General features: G+C 41.9%; 1 protein-coding gene across 1 annotated transcript in view; it reads left to right on the plus strand.

The window, feature by feature from the left end:
• The first annotated feature begins 11,810 nt into the window (after positions 1 to 11,810).
• The window catches only part of SH3GL3 (SH3 domain containing GRB2 like 3, endophilin A3), a 151,625-nt gene continuing 150,711 nt past the window's right edge, over positions 11,811 to 12,724 (plus strand). The window contains exon 1 of the mRNA XM_073568554.1: positions 11,811 to 11,987. Within this exon, the coding sequence (XP_073424655.1) occupies positions 11,943 to 11,987 (45 nt within the window). The 5' untranslated portion in view covers positions 11,811 to 11,942. The remainder of the gene's footprint in view (positions 11,988 to 12,724) is intronic.

Raw genomic sequence — 12,724 nt, forward strand, 5'->3', positions numbered from 1 at the left:
CTCTCTGGGGCAGAAGAGGAAAGCGAAAATGCCCAGGCTTGTGGGGACCCCCTAAGCAGGGACATAACCACCCCCACCCTCTGTCTTTCATCCCCAGAGGAGCGGGGTCTCAAAGTGAAAAAGAGCTTACAGCCCTCCCTAAATGCTCTGAATTCATCTTTGTTATCAGCAAACGTATCCCCTGAACTGAGTCCTCAACCCGCCGTTGGGACTGAGCTAGAACTTGGTGTTCCAAACTAAGCTTCTGCAGCAACTGAGTCAAGCATTTCACCTGCTCAGATAAAGCACACATTGGGTCCATGCTGCAGAAGTGAGGAGAAAAAAAAAAATTCAAGGTCAGTTATATTGTCAGGAACACCGCACTGAACTTGCTCACTGAGCCAGTGCGCGCGTCCTGAGTAAAGCGAACTGTGTTCAAAGATACCTGTGGAGCGGGCAGCAGCAGAATAGGTGCGTACTTCAGAACAGCAGGACCTGAAGCACGTGACTGGTGGGGGCTGGCCTAAACTGCAGAGAGCTAGGAGCTGCAAGAGAACTCCTAGTAGGGTAACTGCGAGACAAAGTTACCAAGGGGCATAGACAGGGAGGATAGTCAGGACGTAGCCAATGAGTCATACACAGAGATAGCTGCAAGGTACAAGAGGGGAGAGCAAAGAGTAGTCAGATCACAGGCAACGAGTCACACACAGAGAGGGTAGCGCAGTACAGAATCAACAGGCAAACTCACAACGGGGAACAGAACCGGGTCAGAACCATATAAACAAGCTATAACAACGAACAGGCACAGGCACACAGAGGTCACCACACTCGGCCAAAGGCAAAAGTATAACTGACAGGGATTGGAGCTTCCCAGGGGTTTAAGAAGCTCTCCCAGAACCAAAAAGAGGCCACAGTCATTAACCTGAGGTGTGCAGGTCAAAACCTGCACTGAGCTCCAGACATTAACCCCTGACGTGCAGCTCAAAACCTGCACTGGGATCATGACATTAACAGGCTGAAATTGGCTGGTGTATGACAAGGTACAAGGTTTATATAGTATTGGGGAGAATTTGAATCTCCCTAGAGATTTTAGGAGGCTGAACTATTATCTCAGGCCCACTATAGATTAGACCTCAATTTAACAGGCTGAAATAGGCTGGTGTATGAGAAGGTACAAGGTGTATATAGTATTGGGGAGAATTTGAATCTCCCTAGAGATTTTAGGAGGCTGACAATCAGCGTCGGACTGGAACACCTTGGGCCCACCAGAGAAAATCATTCTTGGGGCCCACTATGTAGCTGCATAGAGTTAAATACCAGACCACCAATTGTGCGGTAAAACACACTAATATCCGGGTATAATATAAGGTTGTACATGTCTTAATTATGTAGCAGGAGTTGGGGTAGCCCCCTCATAGACTATAAAGCAGCCCCCTCATAGAATATAATGTAGACCCCTCATAGAATATAATGCAGCCATCTCATAGAATATAATGCAGCCATCTCATAGAATATAATACTGCCCCCCTCATAGGGTATAATGATAGTGTATAATGCACCCCCTCATAGGGTATAATGCACCCCCTCATAGGGTATAATACTGCCCCCCTCATAGGGTATAATACTGCCCCCCTCATAGGGTATAATGATAGGGTATAATGCACCCCCTCATAGGGTATAATGCACCCCCTCATAGGGTATAATACTGCCCCCCTCATAGGGTATAATACTGCCCCCCTCATAGGGTATAATGATAGGGTATAATGCACCCCCTCATAGGGTATAATGCACCCCCTCATAGGGTATAATACTGCCCCCCTCATAGGGTATAATGCACCCCCTCATAGGGTATAATGCACCCCCTCATAGGGTATAATGCACCCCCTCATAGGGTATAATACTGCCCCCCTCATAGGGTATAATACTGCCCCCCTCATAGGGAATAATGCACCCCCTCATAGGGAATAATGCACCCCCTCATAGGGTATAATGCTGCCCCCCTCATAGGGTATAATACTGCCCCCCTCATAGGGAATAATGCACCCCATCATAGGGAATAATGCTGCCCTCCTCATAGGGTATAATGCTGCCTCCTCATAGGGTATAATGCTGCCTCCTCATAGGGTATAATGCTGCCCCCTCATAGGGTATAATGCTGCCCCCTCATAGGGTATAATACTGCCCCCCTCATAGGGAATAATGCACCCCCTCATAGGGTATAATGCTATATAGATATATAGAGTTAGATAGATATAGATAGAAAGATAGATGTAGAAATAGATAGATATAGAGATAGTAGATAATGGATAGAAAGTAGATAATGGATAGATATAGATAGAAAGATTCATAGAGATAGATAGAGATAGATATAAAGATAGATATAGAAAGAAATATAGATAGATAGGTAGATAGATATAGAGATAGATAGAAAATAGATAATAGATAGATAGCTATAGATAGAAAGATATAGAGATATATAGATAGAGATAGATAATAGACAGAGATATACAGATATAATAATAATAATAATATAGACATATATAGATAGATATAGAGATAAATATATATATATAGATAGATGGCTATAAATAAAAATAGATATAGAGATATATATAGAGATAGATAGATATAGAGATAATAGAGATAGATAGATAGATATAGAGACAGATAGATATAGAAAGATAGATATAGAGATATATATATAGAGATAATAGCTAGATATAGAGATATGTATAGAGATAGATAGATATAGTTAGAAAGATAGATAGATATAGAGAGATATAGAGATAGAGATAGATAGATGGATAGATAGATATAGATAATAGAGATAATAGATAGATATAGAAATAGATATAGAGATAGATGGATAGATCAATAGATAGATAGATAGATAGATAAAGAGAGAGAGATAGAGATAGAGATTGATAGATAATGAGATATAGAGATAGATATAGAGATATGGTGTTAGATAGAAAGATAGATATAGAGATAGATAGATATAGAGATAGATATGGATATAGAGATAGATATGGATATAGAGATAGATAGATATAGAGATAGATAGATATAGAGATAGATAGATATAGAGGTGATAGATAGATAGATAGATATAGAGATAATATATAGATAGCTATAGAGAGAGATATAGAGATAGATATAGAGAGAAACAGATATAGAGATAGATATAGAGATAGATAGGTAGATAGATATAGAGATAATAGATAGATATAGAGATAGATAGATAGATATAGATATAAAGATAGATAGAGATAGAGAGAGCGGTAGATATAGAGAGAGATAGATATAGAGAGAGATAGATACAGAGATCGATAAATAGAGAGATAGATATAGATATAGATAATAGATAGAGATAGATAGATATAGATATATAAAGATAGATAATAAATATAGAGATAACAGATAGATATAGAGATAGAGTAAGACAGAAAGATATAGAGATAGGTAGATATAGATAATAGAGATAGCTAGATAGATAGACATAATAGATAGATATAGATATAGAGATAGATAGAAAGACAGATATAGAGATAGATGTAGAGATAGAAAGATAGATATAGAGATAGAGCGATAGATAGAGATAGATATAGATAATAGATAGAGATAGATAGATAGAGAAAGATAGATATAGAGATAGAAAGATAGATAGATATACAGAGAGATAGATATAGAGATAAATAGATAGATAGATATAGAGAGAGATATAGAGAGAAATAGATATAGAGATAATAGATATATATAGAGATAGATAGATATAGAGAGAGATAGATACAGAGAAAAGATATAGAGATAAATAGATAGAGAAAGATAGATAGATATATAGATCTAGAGATAGAGCGATAGATAGATATACAGAGCGATAGATATAGAGATAGATAGAGATATATAGATAGATAGCTATAGAGAGAGATATAGAGATAGATATAGAGAGAAATAGATATAGAGATAGATAGAGATAGATATATAAAGATAGATATAGAGATAGAGCGATAGATAGCGAGAGAAATAGATATAGAGATAGATAGATACAGAGAAAAGATATAGAGATAGATAACGGATAGATAAATAGATAGATAGGTATAGAGATAGATAGATATAGATATTAGATAGAGATATATATAGATAAAGATAGATAGATATAGATGGTAGCTAGATAGATAATAAATATAGAGATTATAGAGATAGATAGAGTAAGATAGATAGATATAGAGATGGATAGATAGATAGATAGATGTAGAGATAGAAAGATAGATATAAAGATAGAGCGATAGATAGAGATAGATATAGAAATAGATAGATATAGATAATAGATAGAGATATAGAGATAGATAGATATAAGAGAGATAGAGAGAGATATATAGAGATATAGAGATAGATAGATAGAGAGAGAGAGACATATAGAGAGAGCGAGAGATATAAAAAACAAAAAACACAATACTCACCTCTCCTCCTCGCTCCCACGCTGATCCCGGCTTCAGTGTCAGGAGCTGCCCTCTCTGCCAGACACACAGCGGGTGCGCGATGTAGTGACGTCATCGCGCACTGGCTGTGAGCCAGGAGCAGAGAGGACTGAGGGCGGCGCCGGCCCTGATTTACAGCTGTAGTCTGCAGAGCGGCTTACTGGGCTGGGGGCGGGGCCTCTGGGGGTGGAGACTGTGAAATGATATTCACTGCTTCGCAGTGAATATTCATTTCTCTTTAGCAGCGGGGACAGGGGCTCCTGCCTCCTGACACCCGCTGCTGCTCCGCTGGCAGGGGCCCCCATAGCAGCTGCATGGTGTGCGACACACCACTGGCTGGGGGCCCCTGGAGCAGCGGGGGCCCTAGGCAACTGCTGGCCCTGTATGCCAGCAGGTGCCAGGGCCCACCAGATGCCAGGGCCCACCGGAGAATCCACCGGTTCTCCGGTGGGCCAGTCCGACGCTGCTGACAATGATGCTCTCAGTCCAAGTATGGCAGCAGGCAGCCTAATAAGCAGGTCTGCTGCACACAAAAGTGTGGAAAAATGAACTCTTGGTAACTGTGCAGAAAAGAGGAAGAAAAGTATTTTTGCTTTTAAAAAGCAGTTTGCACAGCAGTGTGCAAATAGCAATGCAGCTATCAGGGAGCCTTATAAGGCAGCCTAATAACCAACAGAGCTGATGCACAAAAATATAGCCTCCCCTGTCACTGCGCACAAACTGTTGTGTTGTACTGTACAGTGAAAATCGCTACCAGCAGAAGCAGTTTTTTTTTCTTCTTCCCTGCCTAACGCTCTCCCTTATTCAGAATCAGCAGCAGCAACCTCTCCCTATGCTAAGATCGGCAGAAGTAAGATGGCGGTCGGCATGCACGCCCTTTTATAACCCCTGTGACGCCCACCAAAGCAAGCCAATCACTTGCATGCCCTTCTCAAAATGGTAGTGACCGCTGCCCATGTCATCGCGTTGCCCATAGTGTGTGTCCTCCATCAGTGGCTGAAAAAGGGCGCTGGAAGCATCATTTGAAACGCGACTTTGGTGCTCTGGTCGCTGACCTCATGGCCGACCTCACGCTATGGTCGGGTTTCGTTTCATGAAACCCGACTTTAGCGAAAGTCGGCGACTTTTGAATTTGACCGACCCGTTTCGCTCAACTCTATTCAAGACCATTGATTACTTTTTGCAGGAATACATAAAAAAAATGACTAATATTACTAATACAATACACCTAGGGTACCAGATCCATTAAGGCTCAACTAAGTTGTAAAAGAAATATAGGTATATAAGGAGTTAAATTACCACTTCCACTAATGAAAAAAGCCTATAAACTAGGTTACTCCCAAGGGAAAAAAAAATATAAGTGTATAGTCTGCACTTAGAAATAAATAGTATAAATTGCTGTACCATACAACCAAATGGAAATTTTCATGTAGAAAAGACACTCACCAAAAAAAAGTTTCCATAAAAATAATCCCAACTTGCAGTATATACTTGTGTATAAGCCGACCCCCCTTAATTTTGCCACAAAAAACTGGGAAAACTTATTGACTCGCGAATCAGTCTAGGGTGGAAAATGCAACAGCTACTGGTAAATTTCAAAAATAAAAATAGATACCAATAAAAGCAAAAATTAATTGAGACATCAGTAGGTTAAATGTTTTTGAATATCCATATTGAATCAGGAGTCCCATATAATGCTCCATACAGTTCATGATGGGCCCATAAGATGCTCCATACAAAATACACCCCATATAATGCTGCACAAAGGTTATTAATGGCCCCATAAGATGCTCCATAGAATAATATGCCCCATATGCTGCTCCATAAAGGTTATGGCCCCATAAGATATTTTATAGATTATGCTCCATATGCTGCTCCATAAAATGCTCCTTAGATTATATCCCATATGCTGCCCCATAAGATGCTCCATAGATTATACCCCATATGATGCCCCATAAGATGCTCCAAAGATTATGCTGCCCCCATAAGATGCTCCATAGATTATGCCACATAAAATACTCCATAGATTATGCCCCATAAGATGCTCCATAGATTATGCCCCCATAAGATGCTCCATAGATTATGCCCCCATATGCTGCTCCATAAGATGCTCCATAATTTATGCCCCATATGCTGCTCCATAAAATGCCCCCATATGCTGCTCCATAGAATATGCCCCCATATACTGCTGCTGCAAATAAAAAAAATGACATACTCACCTCTCGTCGCTGGGGGCCAGGTGCCGGTGTTGCCGCTGGCTCAGGACCCTGGCACTGGCGATATTCACCTGTCCCCGTTCCATCGCTGCGCGATGCTGTCTTCCGGATCCTTCTGTTAGTGACTGTTCTGGCAGAGGGCGCGGTGCGCACGAACTACGTCACCGCGCCCTCTGACCTGAATGTCACAGACAGAGGACGTGGAGGACAGCGCGGGCGCAGCAATGGTGAATATAGCATATACTTACCCCCTCCTGGTGCGGTCTCTGCAGCCCCACTTCTCCCGCTCTCAGGCTCCTTCCTTCAGCGGTCACGTGGTACCGCTCATTAAAGTCATGAATATGCGCATATTCATGACTTTAATGAGCGGTATCACGTGACTGCTGAAGAAAGTAGCCTAAGACCCTGAGAGAAGCGGGGGGCTGCAGAGATCGTGCCGTCAGTATGATCTCACACCCCTACTCCCCCGCCGACCCCCTGGTATATGACTCTCGTATAAGCCGAGAGGGGGACTTTCAGCCCCAAAAAATGGGCTGAAAATCTTGGCTTATACGCGAGTATATATGGTACATATGTTTGTTATTGGGGAAAGTCCCCTTTAAATTTCCCAGTCACATGGGGTATTGCAGGGAACAAAGATTAGGAGTGTGTACTTTCCTTTATGATATGGTAAATAGCTTACAAATAACAAACTACAGCAATAATTGCCGACACCCCCCGCCGCTGCATAGAACTGTACCGGCGTCATAGACGCCGGTACAGTTCAAAGCAATGATGGAGGAGAGAGCGTCAGCTGAATCTCCCTCTCCAATCATTCCCTGCTTTGCCTCTGACACTGCTGGTGTGCGATGGCGATGACATCACTCACTGTGTACCGGGCAGTGCAGGAGACAGGAGCCGGGAGCAGCACGGGCACGAGGAGAGGTGAGGAGAGTGGTTTTTTTTTTTAATGTAACAGTGAGTACTGTATGGACTATGGGGCCACTCTTGGAGGGGTGTTATATAAAATATGGGGCTGTGCTATATAACATGTGGTGCTGTTCTATATACCATGTGGGGCTGTGCTGTATACCATATGGGGCTGTGCTGTATACCACGTGGTGATGTGCTATATATCATGTGGTGCTGTGCTATATACCATGTGGGGCTGTGCTATATACAGTCATATGTAAAAGTTTGGGCACCCCTATTAATGTTAACCTTTTTTCTTTATAACAATTTTGGTTTTTGCAACAGCTATTTCAGTTTCATATATCTAATAACTGATGGACTCAGTTATATTTCTGGATTCAAATGAGGTTTATTGTACTAACAGAAAATGTGCAATCTGCATTTAAACAAAATTTGACCGGTGCAAAAGTATAGGCACCCTTATCATTTTCTTGATTTGAACACTCCTAACTACTTTTTACTGACTTCCTGAAGCACTAAATTGGTTTTGTAACCTCATTGAGCTTTGAACTTCATAGCCAGGTATATCAAATCATGAGAAAAGGTATTTAAAGTGGCCACTTGCAAGTAGTTCTCCTATTTGATTCTCCTATAAAGAGTGGCATCATGGGCTCCTCAAATCAACTCTCAAATGATCTGAAAACAAAGATTATTCAACATAGCTTTTCAGGGGAAGGATACAAAAAGTTGTCTCAGTGATTTAACCTGTCAGTTTCCACTGTGAGGAACATAGTAAGGAAATGGAAGAACACAGGTACCGTTCTTGTTAAGCCCAGAAGTGGCAGGCCAAGAAAAATATCAGAAAGGCAGAGAAGAAGAATGGTGAGAACAGTCAAGGACAATCCACAGACCACCTCCAAAGACCTGCAGCATCATCTTGCTGCAGATGGTGTCACTGTGCATCGGTCAACAATACAGCGCATGCATAACGCCTTTTTGTATGACCAAACAACTCAATCTTTGTTTCATCAGTCCACAGGACCTTCTTCCAAAATGTAACTGGCTTGTCCAAATGTGCTTTTGCATACCTCAGGTGACTCTATTTGTGGCGTGCTTGCAGAAACGGCTTCTTTCGCATCACTCTCCCATACAGCTTCTCCTTGTGCAAAGTGCGCTGTATTGTTGACCGATGCACAGTGACACCATCTGCAGCAAGATGATGCTGCAGGTCTTTGGAGGTGGTCTGTGGATTGTCCTTGACTGTTCTCACCATTCTTCTTCTCTGCCTTTCTGATATTTTTCTTGGCCTGCCACTTCTGGGCTTAACAAGAACTGTACCTGTGTTCTTCCATTTCCTTATTATGTTCCTCACAGTGGAAACTGACAGGTTAAATCTCTGAGACAACTTTTTGTATCCTTCCCCTGAAAAGCTACGTTGAATAATCTTTGTTTTCAGATCATTTGAGAGTTGTTTTGAGGAGCCCATGATGCCACTCGTCATAGGAGAATCTAAAAGGAGAACTACTTGCAAGTGGCCACTTTAAATACCTTTTCTCATGATTTGATACACCTGGCAAAGCTTAATGAGGTTACAAAACCAATTTAGTGCTTCAGGAAGTCAGTAAAAAGTAGTTAGGAGTGTTCAAATCAAGAAAATGATAAGGGTGCCCATACTTTTGCACCGGTCAAATTTTGTTTAAATGCAGATTGCACATTTTCTGCTAGTACAATAAACCTCATTTGAATCCAGAAATATAACTGAGTCCATCAGTTATTAGATATATGAAACTGAAATAGCTGTTGCAAAAACCAAAATTGTTATAAAGAAAAAAGGTTAACATTAATAGGGGTGCCCAAACTTTTACATATGACTGTACCATGGTGTTGTGCTATATACCATGTGGGGCTGTGTTGTATACCATGTGGTTCTGTGCTATATACCATGTGGGGCTGTGCTGTATACCATGTGGGGCTGTGTTATATACCATGGTGGGTACATTATATTCTAAGGGAGAGGCTGTGATATAATATGGGGGACTACATTATATTTTATGGGGGGCTGTATTATATTTATTATATTCTATGGGGGTTGAATGCATCATACTCTATGAGGGGGCTACATTATACTATATGAGGAGGCTACATTGTATTCTATGGGGGGCTGCATTATATTCTATGGGGGGCTAGATTATATTCTATGGGGGCTTCATTATACTTTATGAGGGGGCTGCATTATATTCTATTGGGGATGCATTATACTATGAGGAGGGCTACATTATATTCTATGGAGGGGCTACATTATACTATATAAGGGGCTGCAGTATATTCAATGGGGGGCTGCATTATACTCTGAGGGGGCTGCCATATATTCTATGGAGGGGCTGCATTATATTCTATGGGGGTTTCATTATATTGTATGGTGGGGCTGCATTATACTCTATCTGGTGGCTGCATTATACTATATCGAGGACTATGGGGAATACATTATACTATATGAAGAACTATGGGGTGCATTATACTATGGGAAGTGAATTGTACTGCATGGATGACTGGCAGTGTATACTATATGGACACTATGAGGAGTGTATTATACTATATGAAGGACTATGAGGAGTGTATGATACTATATGGAGGACTACGGGGAGTGTATTATACTATATGGAGGACTATGGGGAGTGTATTATACTATATGGAGGACTATGGGGAGTGTATTATACTATATGGAGGACTATGAGGAGTGTATTATCCTATATGGAGGGTTTTGAGTAGTGTATTATACTATATCGAGGACTATGAGTAGTGTATTATACTATATGGACGACTATGGGGAGTGTATTATACTATATGGAGGACTATGAGGAGTGTATTTTACTATATGGAGGACTATGGGGAGTGTATTGTACTATATGGAGGACTATGAGGAGTCTATTATACTATATGGAGGACTATGGGGAGTGTATTATACTATATGGAGGACTATGGGGAGTGTATTATACTATATGGAGGACTATGAGGAGTGTATTATCCTATATGGAGGGCTATGAGTAGTGTATTATACTATATCGAGGACTATGAGTAGTGTATTATACTATATGGAGGACTATGGGGAGTGTATTATACTATATGGACGACTATGGGGAGTGTATTATACTATATGGAGGACTATGAGGAGTGTATTTTACTATATGGAGGACTATGGGGAGTGTATTGTACTATATGGAGGACTATGAGGAGTGTATTACACTATATGGAGGACTGAGTAGGGTATTATACTATATGGAGGACTATGGGGAGTGTATTATACTATATGGAGGACTATGGGGAGTGTATTATACTATATGGACGACTATGGGGAGTGTATTATACTATATGGAGGACTATGAGGAGTGTATTTTACTATATGGAGGACTATGGGGAGTGTTTTGTACTATATGGAGGACTATGAGGAGTGTATTACACTATATGGAGGACTGAGTAGGGTATTATACTACATGGAGGACTATGGGGAGTGTATTACACTATATGGAGGACTATGAGGAGTGTATTACACTATATGGAGGACTGAGTAGGGTATTATACTATATGGAGGACTATGGGGCACATTATATTATATGGAGGACTATGGGGTGTAAACTGTAGATGTGCTGCTGATAACATGATACTGTATGCATTGGGGACAATCAGATTGATCCATTAGTGATTGTTCTGTCCCCATCATTCTTTCTCAGACGGTGGAAAGAGGCCGGAAAAAAGTGTTGAACGACTTCAGTATTGTCGTTATACTCGTTTAGCGGCCTGAACTCAGCACATGTAAATACATCAGAAATGTGCTTCTGTGTGATGTGGAATATGTTAGCATTTGGGGCCCCATTTTAAACTTTGCCTAGGGCCCCACTTTGCCTAAAGCCGGCTCTGCCTATAGTGAGGCAGGAGTATCTCATATACACAGAACCTATAGTAAGGGAGGCTTATCTCATGTACACAGAGCCTATAGTGAGGCAGGGACATCTGATGTGCACGGAGCCTATTGTAACGCAGAAGTATCCCCTACACAGACCCTATAACCAGACAGGCGTAGCTCATGTACACAGAGCCAGAGTATAAACGTCCATGTATACACCGCTCCGGTAGCGGGTAACAGGCGCAAACCGCCATCAATCAACAGCGCGACTTCAACGCTCAGTCTTTAGACCACACCCACATCATCTGCATCTCGTCCAATAACAGCAGGGGGGCGTCTCCACCGTGGACAAGGCGTCTTCTGAGGATCGTCTTGTCCGAGTGTCATCGCCGGGATCGGAGGTGCTGGGGCTGAGCGCCGTGTACACCGCCGCCTATTGTGAGGACCGACAGCCGGGACCGACAGGCTGATGACAGGATGTCAGTGGCAGGACTGAAGAAACAGTTTCACAAAGCCAGCCAGGTAGGAAGATGAACGCACAGTACATGACAACGGCTGTAGTCTGTGTGGATGTACACAAGGAGGTGTCCATAGTACACAGCGCGGTGCCTCACACATATATACAGAGCTGTGCCTCACACATATATACAGCGCTGTGCCTCACACATATATACAGCGCTGTGCCTCACACATATATACAGCGCTGTGCCTCACACATATATACAGCGCTGTGCCTCACACATATATACAGCGCGGTGCCTCACACATATATACAGCGCTGTGCCTCACACATATATACAGCGCTGTGCCTCACACATATATACAGCGCTGTGCCTCACACATATATACAGCGCTGTGCCTCACACATATATACAGCGCTGTGCCTCACACATATATACAGCGCTGTGCCTCACACATATATACAGCGCTGTGCCTCACACATATATACAGAGCTGTGCCTCACACATATATACAGCGCTGTGCCTCACACATATATACAGAGCTGTGCCTCACACATATATACAGCGCTGTGCCTCACACATATATACAGAGCTGTGCCTCACACATATATACAGAGCTGTGCCTCACACATATATACAGCGCTGTGCCTCACACATATATACAGCGCTGTGCCTCACACATATATACAGCGCTGTGCCTCACACATATATACAGCGCTGTGCCTCACACATATATACAGCGCTGTGCCTCACACATATATACAGCGCTGTGCCTCACACATATATACAGCGCTGTGC

This window comes from Dendrobates tinctorius, unplaced genomic scaffold (assembly GCF_039654945.1).
Source record: "Dendrobates tinctorius isolate UK_male_01 unplaced genomic scaffold, ASM3965494v1 ptg000022l, whole genome shotgun sequence".
Lineage (NCBI taxonomy): Eukaryota > Metazoa > Chordata > Amphibia > Anura > Dendrobatidae > Dendrobates > Dendrobates tinctorius.